General features: G+C 39.9%; 1 protein-coding gene across 3 annotated transcripts in view; it reads left to right on the forward strand.

The window, feature by feature from the left end:
* Positions 1–21,390, forward strand: part of SLC39A9 (solute carrier family 39 member 9) — a 63,008-nt gene that overhangs the window by 19,414 nt on the left and 22,204 nt on the right. For all 3 annotated transcript variants that reach the window (XM_009249191.4, NM_001131443.1, XM_054529631.2), the window contains 1 exon segment: positions 5,104–5,212. In XM_009249191.4, the coding sequence (XP_009247466.1) occupies positions 5,104–5,212 (109 nt within the window).

The raw sequence follows: 21,390 nt of genomic DNA on the forward strand, positions 1-21,390 counted from the left end.
GTCCTTCAGTTCTGCTCTGATCTTAGTTATTTCTTGCCTTCTGGTAGCTTTTGAATGTGTTTGCTCTTGCTTCTCTAGTTCTTTTGTGATGTTAGGGTGTCGATTTTAGATCTTTCCTGCTTTCTCTTGTGGGCATTTAGTGCTATAAATTTCCTTCTACACACTGCTATAAATGTGTCCCAGAGATTCTGGTGCATTGTGTCTTTGTTCTCATTGGTTTTAAAGAACATCTTTATTTCTGCCTTCATTTCGTTGTTTACCCAGTAGTCATTCAGGAGCAGGTTGTTCAGTTTCCATGTAGTTGTGCGGTTTTGAGTGAGTTTCTTAATCCTGAGTTCTAGTTTGATGGCACTGTGGTCTGAGAGCCAGTTTGTTGTAATTTCTGTTCTTTTACATTTGCTGAGGAGTGCTTTACTTCCAACTATGAGGTCAATTTTGGGATAAGTGTGATGTGGTGCTGAGAATAATGTATATTCTGTTGATTTGGAGTGGAGAGTTCTGTAGATGTCTATTAGGTTGGCTTTGTGCACAGTTGAGTTCAAGTCCTGGATATCCTTGTTAACCTTCTGTCTTGTTGATCTGTCTAATATTGACAGTGGGGTGTTAAAACCTCCCATTATTATTGTGTGGAAGTCTCAGTCTCTTTGTAGTTCTCTAAGGACTTGCTTTATGAATCTGGGTGCTCCTGTATTGGGTGCATATATGTTTAGGATAGTTAGCTCTTCTTGTTGAATTGATCCCTTTATCATTATGTAATGGCCTTGTCTCTTTTGATGTTTGTTAGTTTAAAGTCTGTTTTATCAGAGACTAGGATTGCAACACCTGCTTTTTTTTTTTGCTTTCCATTTGCTTGGTACATCTTCCTCCATCCCTTTATTTTGAGCCAATGTGTGTCTCTGCATGAGAGATGGGTCTCCTGAATACAGCACACTGATGGGTCTTAACTCTTTATCCGATTTGCCAGTCTGTGTCTTTTAATTGGGGCATTTAGCCCATTTACATTTAAGATTAATATTGTTATGTGTGGATTTAATCCTGTCATTATGATGGTAGCTGGTTGTTTTGCCCGTTAGTTGATGCAGTTTCTTCCTAGCATCGATGGTCTTTGCAATTTGTTATGTTTTTGCAGTGGCTGGTACCGGTTTTTCCTTTCCATGTTTAGTGCTTCCTTCAGGAGCTCTTGTAAGGCAAGCCTGGTGGTGACAAAATCTCTCAGCATTCGCTTGTCTGTAAAGGATTTTATTTCTCCTTCACTTATGAAGCTTAGTTTGGCTGGTTATGAAATTCTGGGTTGAAAATTCTTTGAGAATGTTGAATATTGTCCCCACTCTCTTCTGGCTTGTAAAGTTTCTGCCGAGAGATACGCTGTTAGTCTGATGGGCTTCCTTTTGTGGGTAACCTGACCTTTCTGTCTGGCTGCCCTTAACATTTTTTCTTTCATTTCAACCTTGGTGAATCTGACAATTATGTGTCTTGGGGTTGCTCTTCTTGAGGAGTATCTTTGTGGTATTCTCTGTATTTCTTGAATTTGAATGTTGGCCTGCCTTGCTAGGTTGGGGAAGTTCTCCTGGATAATATCCTGAAAAGTGTTTTCCAGCTTGGTTCCATTCTCCCCATCACTTTCAGGTACACCAATCAAACGTAGATTTGGTCTTTTCACATAGTCCCATACTTCTTGGAGGCTTTGTTCGTTTCTTTTTACTCTTTTTTCTCTAAACTTCTCGCTTCATTTCATTAATTTGATCTTCAATCACTGATACTTTCTTCCACTTGATCGAATCAGCTACTGAAGCTTGTGCATGTGTCACGTAGTTCTCATGCCATGGTTTTCAGCTCTGTCAGGTCATTTAAGGTCTTCTCCTATGTTGTTTATTCTCGTTAGCCATGCGTCTAATCTTTTTTCAAGGTTTTAAGCTTCCTTGCGGTGGGTTCGAACATCCTCCTTTAGCTCGGAGAAGTTTGTTATTACTGACCTTCTGAAGCCTACTTCTGTCAACTTGTCAAAGGCATTTCCATCCAGCTTTGTTGTGTTGCTGGCAAGGAGCTGTAATCCTTTGGAGGAGAAGAGGTGCTCTGGTTTTTAGAATTTTCAGCTTTTCTGCTCTGGTTTCTCCCCATATTTGTGGTTTTATCTGCCTTTGGTCTTTGATGATGGTCACCTACAGATGGGGTTTTGGTGTGGATGTCCTTTCTGTTGATGTTGATGCTATTCCTTTCTGTTTGTTAACAGTTTTCCTTCTAACAGTCAGGTCCCTCAGCTGCAGGTCTGTTGGAGTTTGCTGGAGGTCCACTCCAGACCCTGTTTGCCTGGGTATCACCAGCAGAGGCTGCAGAACAGCAAATATTGCTGCCTGATCCTTCCTTTGGAAGCTTCGTCTCAGAGGGGCACCTGGCTGTATGAGTTGTCAGTCGGCACCTACTGGGAGGTATCTCCCAGTTAGGCTACACAGGAGTCAGAGACCCACTTGAGGAGGCAGTCTGTCCGTTCTCAGAGCTCAGACACCATGCTGGGAAAACCACTGCTCTCTTTAGAGCTGTCGGAGAGGAATGTTTAAGACTGCAAAAGTTTCTGCTGCCTTTTGTTCAGCTATGCCCTGCTCCCAGAGGTGGAGTCTACAGAGGCAGGCAGGCCTCCCTGAGCTGCGGTGGGCTCTGCCCAGTTCGAGCTTCCCGACCATTTTGTTTATCTACTCCAGCCTCAGCAATGGCGGATGCACGTCCCCCAGTCAGGCTGCCTCCTTGAAGTTGGATGTTGGACTGCTGCACTAGCAGTGAATAAGGCTCCATGGGTGTGGGACTTGCTAAGCCAGGAGCGGGATATAATCTCCTGGTGTGCTGTTTGTTAAGACTGTTGGAAAAGCGCAGTATTTGGGTGGCAATGTCCCGATTTTCCAGGTACAGTCTGTCATGGCTTCCCTTGGCTAGGAAAGGGAAATCCCCTGACCCCTTGCGCTTCCCAGGTGAGGCGACGCCCCGCCCTGCTTCAGCTCGCCCTCGCTGGGCTGCACCCACTGTCCAACCCGTCCCAGTGAGATGAACCAGGTACCTCAGTTGGAAATGCAGAAATCACCCGTCTTCTGCGTCGATCACGCTGGGAGCTGCAGACCGGAGTTGTTCCTATTCGGCCATCTTGGAATGGACCACTTGTTTGCTAACTAACCTCTTAAAAGAAACAGACAGATGAAGTTCATGATGTACCATTAAATAATTGAAACTTTTTCATGAACAACATATATAATTATTCCCTTGTGGTTTTATTTTCAAAAATGGGGTCTCTTTATGTTGCCCAGGCTTGAGTATAATTCAGCGAGATCATAGCTCACTACAGCCTCAGCCTCCCCATATCTGGGACAACAGGTGCCTACTACCATGCCTGGTTTCTTGTAGTTTTTTATTATTTTTTATTTTTTTAAAGACAGCTCTTACTATGTTGCCCAGGTGGGAGTGCAGTGATTATAGCAGATGTGATTATAGCACACTATAGCCTTGAACTCCTGGGTTTAAATGATCCTCTGCTTCCACCACCCAAGCAGCTGAGACTACAGGTGCACACCACCGTGCCTGGCTCTCCTTGCAGGTTTTTTTGTTTTGTTTCGAGATGGAGTCTTGCTCTGTCACCCAAGCTGGAGTGCAGTGGCGCAATCTCTGCTTACTGCGACCTTCACCTGCCGGGTTCAAGTGATTCTCCTGTCTCAGACTCCCAAGTAGCTGGGATTACAGGCACACCCCACCACGCCCAGCTAATTTTTGTATTTTTGTAGAGATGGGGTTTCGCCATGTTGGCCAGGCTGGTCTCGAACTCCTGACCTCAGGTGATCCACCCACCTAGTTGTAGTTTTTAAGATCATTTTTCATACTTCTAAGATCCCAGTAAGTCATATTAGAGTATACTGCTGCTTCAAGAAACTTTGAAACCTAATCTTTTTGTATGACAAGAGGGAGTCCCTCAAACTTGGGTAAAAAGAAGACAATTAGGATTAAGTTGGATTAAAACCACAGAAGAATTTTAGCATTAATGTCTAAATACATTTTTTTCATTGTATGAGTAATACATGTTTATTGTAGGTAAATTATAAATGTTTTATAAGTTATGTATTTATATATTGCAAATTATTTATAAATTTTAAGTAAAAAATTGTTAATGTTTAATATAACTTGTTCTACTTATATATATAAATATTTTTTATAAATATGAGATTATCAATACATATTGATTGCCATCAGCTTTTTCCTCATAGCAGCATATCGTGACTTCCTATATCCATTAACATATATATTTCTTAATTTTTAATGGCTGAGTGGTGTGGTACTCTGATGAAATTTGTAGTTTATTTAGCCAGTCTCCTTTATTGGACATTTATTTTCAGGTTTGCATTAGTAATAAGCACAGTGGTCATCTTTGCACAATTCTTTCTTAGGATGAATTTCTAGAAGTAAAATTTCTGGATCAAAGAGTTCACATTTTTGAGGCTTTAAATCTAAATGCCAAATTGTGGTCTCCAGAGGTTGTAGCAATTCACATTCCTTCCAGTATTAAAGTGTACTCATTCTCCCTATCATGGATAGTAGACATTTTCCCAAATCATTGTTAACCTGGTCATTTAAAAAATTTCATCTCAGTCGGGCACAGTGGCTCACGCTTGTAATCTCAGCACTCTGGGAGACCGAAGCGGGCGGATCACCTGAGGTCAGGAGTTGGAGACCAGCCTGGGCAACATGGTGAAACCCCGTCTCTACTGAAAATACAAAAATTAGCCAGATGTGGTGGTGCACGCCTGTAATCCCAGCTACCCAGGAGGCTGAGGCAGGGTAATCGCTGGAACCTGGGACGTGAAGGCTGCAGTGAGCCGAGACTGCGCCACTGCCTCAAGCCTGGGCGACAGAGCGAGACTCTGTCTCAAAAAAAAAAAAAAAAAAAAAAAAAAAATTAGTCTCTGTTTTAATTGGCATTACTCATGAAATTGATCATTTTTCATCTTCACTGTCTATTGTAGATGTTGGTCTCACAAATGAGCAGCTCACAGTCTTGATTACAGATACTTCAGAAACGTTTTCCCATTCATTAATCAAAGTTTGCAGTGATTTCTTTTGTTTTCTCCCCAGGAACGACTGAAGCTGGTGACTGTTTTGGGTGCTGGCCTTCTCTGTGGAACTGCTCTGGCGGTCATCGTGCCTGAAGGAGTACATGCCCTTTATGAAGATATTCTTGAGGGTGAGAAAGGGAAGAGCCTTATTTGAGATATGTTATTGACTTGGAGGGTTAGCAGGATGAAGCTTAGTGGTATGTTTTCTGAGCACAGTTCATGTTTACCATAGAGTTCTGCCCTGAGAAGAGTTGTTGAGAGATATCTTGATATCTTTGATATTGACACATCCTTAGCAGTTTGTCAACTGAATGTCCCAATTCATGAATACCACTTAATGTTTATTTGCCATAGAGCATGAATATGAGTCATTTTAAGTTATGACAGTTCTTTTTTAATGCTTACTCAAACACTTCCCAAACCCCACATGATAGTGGCTGCATTTTTTGTTTAATTTAAAAATATATAGATATAAATATTTAAATTTAAGGACCCTTTACAGTAAACTTTATAGATAATTGGTGAGGACCCATGCAGTAAAGGATAACTGAAAAAATTAAAGAGGCCTTTCCTGACCCTAATAGCAACAAGCAGAGGGAACAGTATAGCTGTGTGAGAGTAAATGCTTGGTGATCAGCTTGGTTTACTTACCAGCAAAGTAATTTGGTCCTTCACACAGCTGAAAAGCATACTTGATTCACATTTGAGACTTAGCAAAATCCAATTACTATATGTCATGAAACTTCACAGTTACCTGTGAAAGATTGACACCACAGCTGTTAAATCCATGAGCTGAATCCTCAAGTACCAAGTCTACTGGATGTTAAGAATAGTGTAAAGAGGTAGGCACTTCCAAATTTCTTACTAGATACAATATAATAAATACTTTTTCAGATCTTGGTAGAGGAAAAGAACCATGTCCTTCATCCAGAATGATGTTGCTCTTAGGCCTGGCTGGGGTTTGATAGACAAAGAGTTTTGGCAGATGTAAATGAGGATTGCAGAAGTGTTGCAAGATAGGACAGGGACTGAGGAGTGGTCAGCTGTATTGGGGAACGATAATAAATCAGGAGCCTTAAAGCAGTGGTCTCTACTTTTTTTATGGTCACACATCCTACAGAGGGAGGGAGGAATGATTTACATGCACTATTGCACTGATTTAATGTGTACATTATAAAATACACTCCTAAAATAGGAACATTTTTGAGGCCTGAGATTTAAATATACATAGAACAGTATTTTCTTTCATATTCTAGTGGGTCATCTTGAATTTTTCTGGGATGTGATTCCACTATAGAAATCACTATCCTAACATTTGTCCTTTTATGGGTGGCAGTTGTTTTCTAAAGTTGTCTGGATAATGAAAATTCCTTGAGGAAGAGGTACATTTTAAAAGTATGATTTCCTGACCTCTAGCCTAGATTCCTTAATATCCAGGAAGGATCCCGGGAATATCTATTTTTAACAAGTTGTCTGCGATTCTTATGAAACAAGTTTCAGAAACACTGGAGTAGAGGAAAGAAGTGCTTCAAGTATAGTTTCTTTGTGTTATTTTTAATATCAATTTGAGATATAATTTACATACCATGTTTCAGGTATAGTTGGGGGTTTTGGGGTTTTTTTGTTTGTTTGTTTTGAGACATGGTCTCACTCTGTCACCCAGGCTATAGTCCAGTTTTGCAATCACAGCTCAAATCTCTTGGGTTTAAGCAATCCTCCCACCTCAGCCTCCTGAGTAGCTGGGACTATAGACGCATACTGCTATGCCTGGCTAATGTTTAATTTTTTTTTTGTAGAGATAGAATCTCCCTCTGTTGCCTAGGCTGGTCGCCAATTCCGGGACTCAAGCGATCCTCCCAAGTTGGCCTCCCAAAGTGCTGGGATTACAGGTGTGAGCCACCTCACCCAGCCCAGGTGTAGTTTAAGACTAAAATTATCTACCATGTGTTAGGTTGTGTGTAGAGAAAAACTCTCTCTAACCGTGTTTTTCCTGTGCTCTCACACCACAACAATCATAAACACAGAAGAAAACTTCTGTGACCAGATGCATGGAGATATCTCCCCACTACCAAGCAGCGGACACCAGCCAGGTGTCCTCCAATTTAATTCTGATGCTGTCTACCTGGAGGCAGTATCGATACCACAGATCGAGGGCTCAGTCCCCAGGACTGCTCCCTCCTTCACCCATCACCAATCGCAAGCCTGGGCCTCTGGAACTTCTGACCAACTGGCTTCAAGTTGGGGTTCCCACAACCCCTTCTTTGGGTTCAGTTAATTTGCGAGAGTGGGTCACAGAACTCAGAGAAACACATTTACCAGTTTACTAAGAATGATATTTTAAAGGATACAGATAAACAGCCAAACAGCCAGATGAAGAAATACAAAGACTAAGGTATGGAAGGGTCCTGGGTGCTGGAGCTTCTGACCCTGTGGAGTTGGGGTGTGCTACCCTGCTGGTGCATGGATGAGTTCTTCACCTTTCTGTCAGCCTTCATATGTGTTCAGCTAGCCAGAAGTTCCCTGAACCATGTCCTCTTGGGTTTTTATGGAAGCTTCAAGATGTTAGCATTCCTCCCCCCAGGGTTTAGGATCGTACCCTCTCGTGGGAGCTTAAGACCCCAAGTCCTGCCTTGGGGCAGGTGAAAAGAGGGCAGGAGAAGGTCAGAAGCCTGCTCTTGAGGCCTAACACACCCAACAGTATAACAAAAGACTGCAACAAAGGCTATGTAAGTTATGAACCAGGAACTGTGGACAAAAACCAGTATATACACATACGTTTGTGTGTGTGTATATGTATATAAGTGTATGGTGTATATACTATGTATACATGTGTTTACATATATATACATATGTACACACATAGACACACACACACATAAAATAACACCACAGGTTGCATTCCCTTATTTTCAGTTTTCCTGATTTTTGACCCAAAATAATTTTTTTTTTTTTTCAGACTGGGACTCACTCTGTCTCCCACGCTGGAGTGCAGTGGTGTGATCACTGCAGCCTTGACTTCCCCAGGTTCAGGTGACCCTCCTACCTCAGCCTCCCAAGTAGCTGGGACTATAGGCTCATGACACCACACCCAGCTAATTTTCAGATTTTTTTATGGAGACAGGATTTCACCATGTTGCCCAGGCTGGTCTCGAACTCCTGGGCTCAAGTGATCCGCCCACCTCAGCCTTCCAAAGTGCTGGGATTACAGGTGTGAGCCACTGTACCCAGCCCGAGTAATTTTGTGGTGTCATTTGAAAACAGATTACAAAGTGCTTTATAAGTCTTTTCTGAAAATAAGCATTCTGGTCTCTTTAACCTTTCATCATAGATTAGTTTCCAGCCCTAAGTCATTTAAATTTTTTAAAAAATATTTGTATATTTTTCATTCACACTTTTGGTGTACACATCTACAAGTTTCGACAAATACATAGAGAGTGATGTTATCACCACTGCAATCAAAATACAGAATAGTTTTGTCACCCTAAAAAGTATGCTTGCGCTGTCTATTTGTAATAAAATGTTTTCTCCACTCTCAACCCCTGGCAACCACTGATCTCTGTCTATATAGTTTTGCCTTTTCAGAATGTCATAAATGGAATCATGTAACCTTTCGGTCTGGCTTCTTGCTTAGCATAATGCATTTGAGGGTCAGTATATGAAGGGAAAATGTATATTATGGAAAAACTATGCATGGATTTCAAAAAACTTTTTTGCAGTAAAATGAGCTTGCACTAACTTGTTATAACATGTCTGAACAGGATCTGCTTAGAGGTACTAAGAAGGTTAAGACAGCAGTTTGAAAAGAGCCCATATCGGAGCAACGTGAATTCTGCTAAGATTGAAACAAGAACAAACATCAAATTTATGGGGAAGGTTGGGTGTAAGAATGGTAAAATCATTGATGGTTTGCAAAAAGTTTATGGGGGCTGGGCGTGGTGGCTCACGCCTGTAATCCCAGAACTTTGGGAGTCAAGGCAGGTGGATCACAAGGTCAAGAGATTGAGACCATCCTGGCCAATATGGTGAAACCCCGTCTCTACTAAAAATACAAAAATTAGCTAGGTGTGCTGGCGCATGTCTGTAATCCCAGCTACTGGGAGGCTGAGGCAGGAGAATCGCTTGAACCTGGGAGGCAGAGGTTGCAGTGAGCCCAGATCATGCCACTGCACTCCATCCTGGTGACAGAGCGAGACTGTCTCAAAAAAAAAGGTTTATGGGGACAGCACCCCAAAGAATTCAGCAGTTTACAGATGGCTAACTTGTTTTAAGAAGGCGACAAGATGATGTTGAAAATGAAGCCTGCAACAGCAGACCATCCACACCTATTTTCAAAGAAAAAATTAATTTTGTTCTTGCCCTAACTAAAGAAGACCAACAATTAACAACACAAAAAATAGCCAACCCCATAGCCCTCTAAATTGGTTCAGCTTACACAATTCTGACTGAAAATTTTACATTGAACAAGCTTTCCACTCAATAGATGCCAAAACGGTTGTGCCCAGATCAGCTGCGGACAAGAGCAGAGCTTTGAATGGAAATGGAACCCAAGTGGGATCAAGATCCTGGAGCTTTTTTTTCAAAGAATTGTAACAGAAGATGAAACATGGCTTTACCAGTACGATCCTGAAGGCAAACCACATTTCAAAGCAATGGCTACTGAGAAGTGGAAGTGGTCAGTCAAAGCAAAAGTGGGTCGGTTAAGAGCAAAGGTCACTGGCAACAGTATTTGGGGATGTGCAAGGCATTTTACTTGTTGATTTTCTAGAGTGTCAATGAACCATAACATCTGTGTATTATGAGAGTGTTTTAAAAAAGTTAGCCAAAGTGTTAGCAGAGGAATGCCCAGAAATGCTTGATCAGAGTCCTTCACCACGACAATGTTCCTGCTCGTTGCTCTCATCAGACAAGGGCAATTTTGTGAGATTTTCAGTAGGAAAGTTTTGGGCATCAGCTTTATAGTCCTGATTTGGCTCCTTCCAACTTCTTTTTGTTTCCTAATCTTAAAATCTATAAAGGGTACCCATTTTTCTTCAGTTAATAATGTAAAAAGACTGCATTGACATGGTTAAATTTCCAGGACCCTCAGTTATTTAGGGGTGAACTAAATAGCTGGTATCATCATTTACAAAAGTGTCTCACACTTGATAGAGCTTATGTTCAGTAATAATGTTTATATTTTTAAATTTTTTTAATCTTTTAATTTCATTTTTCCACAAGCTTTTTGAAGTCCCCTTATATTGTTCTGTGTATCACTAGTTTGTACCTTTTTTTTCTGAGTAGTATTTCATTGTTTGCATGAACCATATTTGGCTATTCCTTCACCAGTTGGAAGATATATATATGGGTGGTTCCTGGTTTGGGTGACTATGAATAAAGTCACTATTAATGTACCAGTTTTTGTATGAACATGAGTTTTTATTTTTCTTGCATACTTACAAGTGTCAGCCTGGGCAACACGGTGAAACCCCGTCCTTACAAAAAATTAGCCACGCATGATGCCACACACCTGTAGTCCCAGTTACTCGGGAGACTGAGGTGGGAGGATTGCTTGAGCCTGGGAGGCAGAGGTTGCAGTGAGCTGAGATTGTGCCACTGCATTCCAGCCTTGTCATCAGAGCAAGACAAAAGAATCTTACAAGTAGGATTGCTGGGTCACATGACAAATATATGTTTAATTTCATAAAGAAACTGACAAACTCTTCCTAAAGTGGCTGTAATATTTTGCATTCTCATCAATACTAGATAAGAATTCCAGTTCTCCCCTTCCTTGTCAACACTTAGTGTTGTCTGTTTTGTTTTAGTTTTTTATTTTAGCCATTCTAATAGCAGCATAGTGATATCTCAGTGTGGTTTTAATTTGCATTTCCCTGTGATGATGCTGAACATCTTTTCATATGCTTAATTGCCATTGTTATAGCTTCTGTGGTGATAGCAAACATTTTGTTCATTTTAAAAATTGAGTTTTCTTATTACTGAGTTTTGAGGACTTGTATTCTAGATACAAGTCCTTTATCAGATACATGTTCTGCAAATATTTTCTCCTAGTTCGTGGCTTATCTTTTCATTCTCTTAACAGTATCTTTTAGAGAGCAGTTTTTAACTCTGATGAAGTCCAATTTATCGGTTACTTCTTTTGAGATTTTACTTTTGGTGTCATATCTAAAACCCCTTGCTGAGCCCAAATTCACAAAGATATTCTCTTTTGTTTTCTTCTAGAACTTTTATGATTTTCAGCTGTACATTTAATTCTATGATCTATTTCGATATAATTTTGAATGCAGGTGAAAGTTCATTTTTTTGGCATATGGGTGGATGTTCAGTAGTTCTAACACCATTTGTTGAAAAAAAAATCCCTTCTCTATTGAATTATCTTTGCACTTTTGTCAAAAATCAATTAACTGTATTTGTGTTAGTCTATTTCTGGATTCTCTGTTCTGTTTTATTGATCTGTATGTTTACCTTTTACCAGCACTACATTGTCTTCATGTAGCTTTATAGCAAATCTTGAAATCAGGTAGTGGAGTCCTTCTTTGTTCTTATTTTTCTTTCTTTCTTTTTTTTTTTTTTCTTGGGACAGGGTCTCACTCTGTTACCCAGGCTGGAGTGTGCAGTGGCATGATCATAGCTCACTGTGACCTTGAACTCCTGTGCTCAAACAATCCTCCCACTTCAGCCTCTCCAGCAGCTAGGACTACAGGTGCATGCCACCATGTCTGGCTAATTATTTAAACTGTTTATAGAGACAGCCTCACTCTGTTGCCCAGGCTGGTCTTGAACTCCTGGCCTCAAGTGACCCTCCTACCTTGGCTGGGGTTATAGGCGTGAGCCACCGCACCCAGCCCACTTTGTTCTTATTTTTGAAAATTGTTTTGGCTTTCCATAAACTTCTTTGCCTTTCCATAAACATTTTAAAATCAGCTTGTCAAATATCTATGGAATCAATCATGCTGGGATTCTAACTGAGATTAAGTTTAATCTATAAATTTGGGGGAGAATAGACATCTTAAGAATATTGTATTTTCCAATCCATGAGCCCCGTGTATCTCTCCATTTATTTAGATCTTCTTTGATTTATTTCATCAGTGTTGTAATTTTAGCATACAGATCTGCAGATAGTTTATTGACTTATGCCTAAATATTTCATGTTTTTAGTAATTGTAAATAATACTTTTATAATGTTTTCAATTTCTAGTGTTCTAGTATATAAAAAGTTCTAGTATAAGAAATTTCATTATGTATAGGCGCTTTTTTCTAGATTCCTTGGGATTTGCTACATAAATAATCATGTCATCTGTGAATAGGGACAGCTTAACCTTTTCCTTTCCTGTCTGCCTTTTTTTTTTTTTTTTTTTTAACCTTCCTTATTGCATTGACTAGACTATCCATTATGAGATTGATTAGGGATGAAAATGAGCATTCTTGCCTTACTTTCATTCAGTCTTTCACCATTAAATACGAGGTTAGATATAGGTTTTTTATGGATTCCCTGTTTCTCTTTTTTTTTTTCAACTTTTATTTTAGATTCAGGGGGTACATGTACAGGTTTGTTACCTGGGTCTATTTCATGATGCTGAGGTTTGGGGTACAAATGATCCCATCACCCAGGCACTGAGCATACCAATAGTTTTTCACCTTTTACCATCTTCCTTTCCTCCCCTTCTAGTAGTCCCCAGTTTCTATTATTGCCATCTTTATGTCTATGAGTACCTGATGTTTAGTTCCCACTTATAAGTGAGAACATGTGGTATTTGGTTTTCTGTTCCTGCATTAATTTACTTAGGATAATAGCGTCCAGCTTCATCCACCTTGCTGCAAAGAATATGATCTCATTCTTTATATGGCTGAATGGTATTCCATGGCGTATATGTACCACATTTTCTTTATCCAGTCCACCGTTGATGGGCAACTAGGTTGATTCCATGTCCTTGCTATCGAGAATAGTGCTGTGATGAACATAAGAGCATGGTGTCTTTTTGGTACAGAGATTTGTTTTCTTTTGGATAGATATGCAGTAATGGGATTGCGGGGTTGAATGTTAGCTCTGTTTTAAATTCTTCAAGAAATCTCCAAAACTGCTTTCCACAGTGACTGAACTAATTTACATTCCCACTAACAGTGTATAAGTGTTCCCTTTTCTCCCTAGCCTTGCCAGCATGTTGTTTTTTGACTTTTTAATAATATCCATTCTGATTGGTGTAAGATGATATCTTATTTTGGTTTTGATTTGCATTTCTCTGCTGATTAGTGATTTGGAGTGGTTTTTCATGTTTGTTGGCAGCTTATATGTCTTTTTGAGAAGGGTCTGTTTATGTCTTTTGCCCATTTTTTAATGTGGTTGTCTTTTACTTGTTCCGTTTTTTAAGTTCCTTATAGATTGTGGATACTAAACCTTTGTCAGATGCATAGTTTGTGAATAATTTCTCCTATTCTGTAGGTTGTCTGTTTATTCTCTTGGTAGTTTACTGTGCAGAAGCTGTTTAGTTTTATTAGGTCCTACTTGTCCGGTTTTGTTTTTGTTGGAATTGCTTTTGAGGACTTAGTCATAAATTCTTTCCCAAGGCTGATGTCCAGAGTGGTTTCCTAGGTTTTCTTCTAGGATTCTTATAGTTTGAGGTCTTACATTTAAATCTTTAATCCACCTTGAGTTAGTTTTTGTATTTGGTGAAAGGTAGGGGTCCAGTTTCATTCCCCTGGATATGGACGGTTAGCCAACTATCCCAGCACTGTTTATTGACTAGGGAGTCCTCCATGGTGACTTTGTTGAAGATCAGGTGGCTGTCAGTATATGGCTTTATTTCTGGGTTCTCTGTTTTGTTCCATTGGTATATGTGTCTGTTTTTCTACCAGGACCACACTGTTTTGGTTACTATAGTCTTATAGTGTAGTTTGAAATCAGGTAATGTGTTGCCTCTGGCTTTGTCCTTCTTGCTTAGGATTGCTTTGGCTATTTGGTCTGTTTTCTGGTTCCATATGAATTTTAGAATAGTTTTTTTAGTTCTGTAAAAAATGATGTTGGTAGTTTGATATAACATTGAATCTGTAGATTGCTTTGGGCAGTATGGCCATTTTAATGATATAAGGAAGTTCCATTCTGTTTCTAGTGTGCTGAGAGTGTTTATCTTGAATAGTTGTTGAATTTCATCAGATGCTTTTTTCAGTCTGTTAATGGAGTGAATTGCAGTGATTGATTTTCAAATGTTGAACTAGACTTGCATATACCCACCTCCTGGTTATTATATATAATTCTTTTTATATGCTGCTGGATTCAATTTACTAATATTTTATTAAGGATTTTTGTGTTTCTGTTCGTGAAGAATACTGACCTGTGGTTTTCCTTTCTAACAACATCTATGTATGGTTTTATCAGGGTAATGCTGGCCTCTTAGATTTGGGAAGTGTTCCCTTCTCTTTTATATCCTAGAAGAGAATATATAAAATCAATAATATTTCTTCCATAAATATTTGTTAGAATTTACTAGTGAATTTGCCATCTTGGCCTGGAATTTTCTATGATGGAAGGTTATTAATTATGAATTCAGTTTTTTAAATAGATAGAGATAGGACTGTTCAAGTTACCTATTTCTTCTTGAGTATGCTTTGGAAGTTGTGTCTTTCAAGTAATTTATTTCCTCCTACTTTTTAAAGTTTCTTTAGGTGAAGCTTATTGATTTGAGGTTTCTCTTCTCTTCTCTTTGCTTTTCTTTCTTTTCTTCTTTGAGGCAGGGTCTTGCTTTGTCGCCCAGGCTGGGTACAGCTGCACAGTCTCAGCTCACTGCAACCTCCACCTCCCAGGTTCAAGTGATTCTAATGCCTCAGCCTCCCAAGTAGCTGAAACTACAGGCATGTGCCACCATGCCTAGCTAATTTTTGTGTTTTTAGTAGAGACGGGGTTTCACCATGTTGGCCAGGCTGATCTCAAGCCCTGGCCTCAAGTAATCCTCCCGCCTCGGCCTCCCAAAGTGCTGAGATTACAGGCATGTAATTCTTTTCTTTTCTTTTTTTCTTTTTTCTTTTTTCTTTTTCTTTTTCTTTTTATTTTTTTTGCGACAGAGTCTTGCTGTTGCCCAGACTGGAGTGCAGTGGCATGATCTTGGCACACTGCAACCTCCATCTTCCAGGTTCAAGCAATTCTCCTGTCTCAGCCTCCCAAGTAGCTGGGATTACAGGTGCCCACCACTGTGTCCAGCTAATTTTTGTATTTTTAGTGGAGACGGGGTTTCACCATATTGGTCAGGCTGATCTTGAACTCCTGACCTCAGGTGATCCACCTGCCTTGGCCTCCCAGAGTCAGAGTACTGGGATTACAGGCATGAGCCACCACACTTGGCCTATTCTTTTCTAAGAATTTAGGCTAGGCATGGTGGCTCACGCCTGTAATCCCAGTACTTTGGGAAGCTAAGGCAGCTGGATAACTTCAGACCAGGAGTTTGAGATTAACCTGAACTACATATGAAGACCCTGTATTTACAAAAAAATTTTAAAAATTAGGTGAGCGCAGTGACTACAAAAAAATTAGGTGGGCGCAGTGACACACACACCAGGAGGCTGAGGCTGTAGTGAGCCATGATTATGCCACTGCACTCTAGGCTGGGTGAAAGAACAAGACCCTCCCTGAGAAAAGAAAAAAAAATTTAATGCTGTAAATTTCTTTCTAAGCACTGCTTTATTTGCATCTCAAAATTTTAGTGTGCTATATTTTTATCTTTATTTAGTTCAAAATATTTTCTAATTTCTCATGCAACTTCCTCTTTTACCCATGTGTTACTTAGAATTGTGTGATTTAATTTCCAAATTTTTGAGTGGTGGTTTTTTAAATTTGGTTGGTTGCTTGGTTTTGCCCCCGATTCTTTCTGTTACTGATTTCTAGTTTAACTTTATTATGGTAAGAGAATATACTTAGTATGTTTTGAAAACTTACAGGTTTGTAAATGCTTTTTTAATGGTCCAGAATATGGTTAATCTTGTGGAATGTTCCGTGTACACTTGAAAAGAATATACATTCTCTTATTCTGTAAATTTCAGGTTAAGTTGTTTGGTCTTCTATTATCTTTGCTGATTTTCTGCTTCTGTCTATTACTAAGACAGGAGTATTGAAGTCTTCAAATATGATTGTAGATTTATCTGTTTCTCTTCATTTCTGTTAGCTTTTGCTTTATGTATGTTGAAGCTCTTTGGTTAGGTACCTACATGATTAGGAGTGCTATGCCATGGTGAATTGACCTTTTTAATCATTGTGTAATATCCCTCTTTATTCCTGCTAATATTTCTTGTTCTCAAGTCTGCTTCATCTAATTTTAATATAACCATTCAGTTTTCTCTTGATCAGCGTTTCCGTGGTTATATCTTTCTTCTCTATCCTTTTATTTTTAGCCAGTGCCATTCATTTAAAGTGGACTTCTTACAGATGGCATATAGTTGTATAATTTTTTTTAAACTCTAGTTTGACAACCTCTGTCTTCTAATTGATGTGTTTAGACGAGGGATTAGCAAACTTTTTCTGTAAAGCATCAGATAATAAATATTTTAGGCTTTGTGAGCCACGTGATCTTAATTTGTACTTCTTACCTCTGCCATTGTAGCCAGATTCCTTGATTCTTTCCTCTGTCCTTTCCAGTCTACTATTTTCTTTTTCTTTTTCTTTTTCTTTTTTGAGACAGGGTCTTGCTCTTTTGCCCAGGCTGGAATGCAGTGGTACGATCTGGGTTCGCTGCAACCTCTGCCTCCCGGGTTCAAGCGATTCTCCTGCCTCAGCCTCACAAGTAGCTGAGATTACAGGGGTGTGCCACCACGCCTGGCTAATTTTTGCGTTTTTAGTAGAGACGGGATTTCACCATGTTGCCCAGGCTGGTCTGGAACTCCTGACCTCAGGTGATCCACCTGCCTTGGCCTCCAAAAGTGCTGGGATTATAGGCGTGAGCCACTGCATGCAGCCATTTCCAGTCTGTTATTGATCCCATCCAGTGAATTTACTACTTTAGATATTATATTTTTCAGTTCTAAAATTTCCAGTTGGTTTCTTTTTATAGTGTCTGTTTCTCTGCTGAGGACATTCATTTATTTGAGGAATTTTTACCTTTAGGCCAGGCACAGTGGCTCACGCCTGTAATCCCAGCACTTTAGGAAGCCCAGGTGGGAGGATCACTTGAGTATAGGAGTTCCAGACCAGCCTGGGCAACATAGCAAGACCCTGTCTCTATTTTTTAAAAATTATTTTTCAAAAAGTATGTTATCTTTAGCTTAGAGAACATAGAGTAGCTGCTTTAAATAAGTCTTTGAATATTCCAGTATCTGAGTGATCTGTGGGTTGGGTTGATTGTCTTTTCCCTTGGTAATTGGTCAAAATTTCCTGTTTCTTTGTATGTCAAATAATTTTTGGTTGTATGCTGGACATTTTGAATATGATAACTTGAGAATCTGAGTCCTGTCAAAATCTCTGGAGAATGTTTATTTCTTTTGTTTTAGCAGGAAGTTAACCTATTTAGATTCAGCCTAAAAGTTCTGTTTTGTTTTTGTTTTTTGTTTTTTGGATGATGGTTCTCATTTTAGCTGAGTTTTCAAAGCCTTTACAATGTTGCTTTGACTATGTCCTGTGTATACTGAGTTCAGGGGTGAGCCTGGGACTTGTGCCGTTTATACACAGGATTAAAGAACCCCTCCCTCAGCTCTTTCCTCTCCAGTGTTCCTTTCACATTCTTTTGCAGACAGACGCCATTTTCCTGGTCCTCTGTCAAGAAAGACAAGATTTCTCTAGAGTTTTGGCTGCATGTGTTGCATGTGTGGCTGCATGCAACACTGCATGTGTTGCCACTGCATAGTTCCATGTGACTTGGGCTTCTATCAAAGGAAAGTAACAGCAGAAAAGGCAGAACAGCATAACCAGGTTTCCCCCATAATACTTCAGACCAGTGGGTTCCCTTTTTCTTTTCTTTTCTTTTCTTTTTTTTTTTTTTGAGACGGAGTCTCGCTCTGTGCGATCTTGGCTCACTGCTAGCTCCGCCTCCTGGGTTCACGCCATTCTCCTGCCTCAGCCTCCCGAGTAGCTGGGACTACAGGCGCCTGCCATCACACCCAGCTAATTTTTTGTATTTTTAGTAGAGACGGGGTTTCACCATGTTAGCAAGGATGGTCTCGATCTTCTGACCTCATGATCTGCCTGTCTCGGCCTCCTAAAGTGCTGGGATTACAGGCATGAGCCACCGCGCCCGGCCTGGGATCCCTTTTTCTATTTGCTCTGGCCAGAAAGATGGGGTTTTAACTGCCTTTGTTGCCACCATGCAGTTCTGCAACTGGGGCTGCCTTAAAGGCAGGACCAGGAAAGAAAAAAGAGGAGGTAAAGAAAAAAAAGGGGAGACTTTCCTGTACTTTACTACCTCTTAGCAACCTCTTTTCCTGGTCCTTTGGCCAGAAGGACAGGGTTTTTCTAGAAGTTTTTGCTAACCTCCCTTCACTTGCTATTGTTTACTTTTTGTAGTCCTGAAGTAGTTGTTTTTTGGTATGTTTTGTCCAGTTTTTGTTGTAATCAGTGGGTGATTGACGTCAAAATGCACTTACTCTAACATGGCCAGCATCAGATGTCTCCAACATTCCTTTGAAAATGTAAAATGTTAATACCCCTGTTAAAGAAGTTTTTTTGTTGTTTTTTTGAGATGGAGTCTCACTCTGTCACCCAGGCTGGAGTGCAGTGGCACGATCTCAGTTCACTGCACCCTCCACCTTCCGGGTTCAAGCAGTTCTCTGTCTCAGCCTCCCGAGTAACTGGGATTATAGGCACCTGCCATCATGCCCAGCTAATTTTTGTATTTTTAATAGAGATGGGTTTCACCATCTTGGCCAGGCTGGTCTTGAACTCCTGACCTCGTGATCCACCTACCTCAACCTCCCAAAGTGCTGGGAAGAGTAACTCAAAAAAAATGTGTGGAGTAACTTAACCATGATATTACCTTCCAGCTAAGCTGTCTCCAGATTTTTTACATCTTTCTTCATACTGATGAGTTTAGACATATCATTGTAATTTTGTTTTTGCTGCCTTACTCTCTCTTTTCTTACCCTCTTCCCTTACCTTTTTTTTTTTTTTTTTTTTTGAGACAGTTTTGCTCTTGTCACCCAGGCTGGAGTGCAATGACACCATCTCGGCTCACTGCAACCACCGCCTCCTGGGTTGAAGTGATTCTCCTGCCTCGGCCTCCCTAGTAGTTGGGATTATAGGCACTTGCCACCAGGCTAGCTAATTTTTGTATTTTTAGCAGAGACAGGGTTTCACCATGTTGGCCAGGCTGGTCTTGAACACCTGACCTTAGGTGATCCACCTGCCTTGGCCGCCCAAAGTGCTGGGATTACAGGCATGAGCCACCGCACCTGACCCCCTCTTTCTTTATTGTAGACCAAAACAAATTTTCTTCATACTTCAAGAAAGACGTTTGTATACATGTCACTACAGCCTATGGTTTCGTTCTTCTGTGGACTTTATAATTATGATAATACATTGTTTTCAGAACTCAGTATATCATGTTAACTAAGTGCTCTGATGCTTTAATAAGCATTATTAAATACTAATTATGTAAAAAGGAACCTCTTACTCTTCTGTAATTAGAGCTCTAAAATCACTGGAATTAGATGATTATCAGCTTTCACGTGAAAAAAAAACTGTCTATAGAAACAAGTTTTAAGAACTTCAAAGATTGTTGGGTAATGCAGCACTTTACTGTGCAGCCAAAATTTGAAAACATCTCAAAATTCTTTGGACTGTTAGAATTGGTATGTTTAGGAAGGTAGACTATTGGGTCAAAGATGAAAATACAAATATGATGTATTGTCAAAACTGCTATTGTCAGGTATGGCTCAATATAGATTATCCCACTCATTTTTATCAGTTCTGTAGGAATGCCATGTATGAGATTCTTTATAGAGGTATGATTAACTGTGGCTTTTTCTGTCACTTTACATTAAATAAAATATAGGGGGCCCTAGCCAGAACAGTCAGGCAGACAAAAAAGATAGAAGGCATTCAGATTGGAAAGGAAGAAGTAAAGTTGTCTCTGTTTTCAGATGAGATGATCTTATACATAGGAATACCTAAGGATTCCACCAAAAAAAAATTAGAACTAATAAACAAATGCAGTGAAGTTGCAGGATACAAAATCAGCATACAAATATCAGTTGCATTTTTATACACTAACAATGAACTATTTGAAAAAGAAACTATGAAAACAGTTTCATTCATAATAGCATCAGAGGGGGAGGGAAAGCATTAGGAGATATACCTAATGTAAATGACGAGTTAATGGGTGCAGCACACCAACACGGCACATGTATACATATGTAACAAACCTGCACATTGTGCACATGTACCCTAGAACTTAAAGTATAATTTAAAAAAATAATAATAATAGCATCATAAAATAAAATAAAATAAAATACTTGGGCATAAATTTAACCAAGGAGGTAAAAGATCTATATGCTGAAAACTATAAAACATTGATTAAAGAAGTTGGAGAAGATATAAGTAAGGTATTCTGTGTTCATGAATTGGAAGAATTAATATTGTTAAAATATCCATACTACCCAAAGTGATCTACAGATTTAATGCAACCCCTATCATAATTCCAGGGGCATTTGCTGTGGTTTGGATATTCGTCCCCTCCACATCTAGTGTTGAAACTTGATCCCAGTGTTGGAGGTGGGGCCTGGTGGGAGGTGTTTGGGTCATGAGGGTGGATCGCTCATGCACATATTGGTGCTATCCCCTTGATGATGAGTGAGTTCTCCCTCTATAATTTAACAAGAGAACTGGTTGTTTAAAAGAGCATGGCAACCCTCCCCTCTCTCGTCTTGTGAAATGCTGACTCCTCTTCCCCTTCTGCAATGATTGGAGGCTTCCTGAGATCCTCAGATTCATGCTTCTTGGACAGCCTGCAGAACTGTAAGCCAAATAAACCTTAATAGAACGATCCTAAAATTCTTATGTAACCACAAAAGGCCCTGAAGCCTGGGTAATTTATAAAGGTCAATTAAAGAGGTTTAATTGACTCACAGTTCAGCATGGCTGGGGAGACCTCAGGAAACTTACAATCGTGGCGGAAAGTGAAGGGGAAGCAAGGCACCTTCTTCACAAGGCTGCGGGAAGGAGAAGTGCTGAATGAAGAGGGGAAGGGCCCCTTAAAAACCATCAGATCTTGCAAGAACTCACCATGTGGCACACCTGTAAACCCAGCTACTTGGGAGGCTGAAGCATGAGAACCACTTGAACCCTGGAGGCACAGGGTTGCAGTGAGCCAATATCATGCCACTGCACTCCAACCTGGGTACA

This window comes from Pongo abelii, chromosome 15 (assembly GCF_028885655.2).
Source record: "Pongo abelii isolate AG06213 chromosome 15, NHGRI_mPonAbe1-v2.0_pri, whole genome shotgun sequence".
NCBI lineage: Eukaryota > Metazoa > Chordata > Mammalia > Primates > Hominidae > Pongo > Pongo abelii.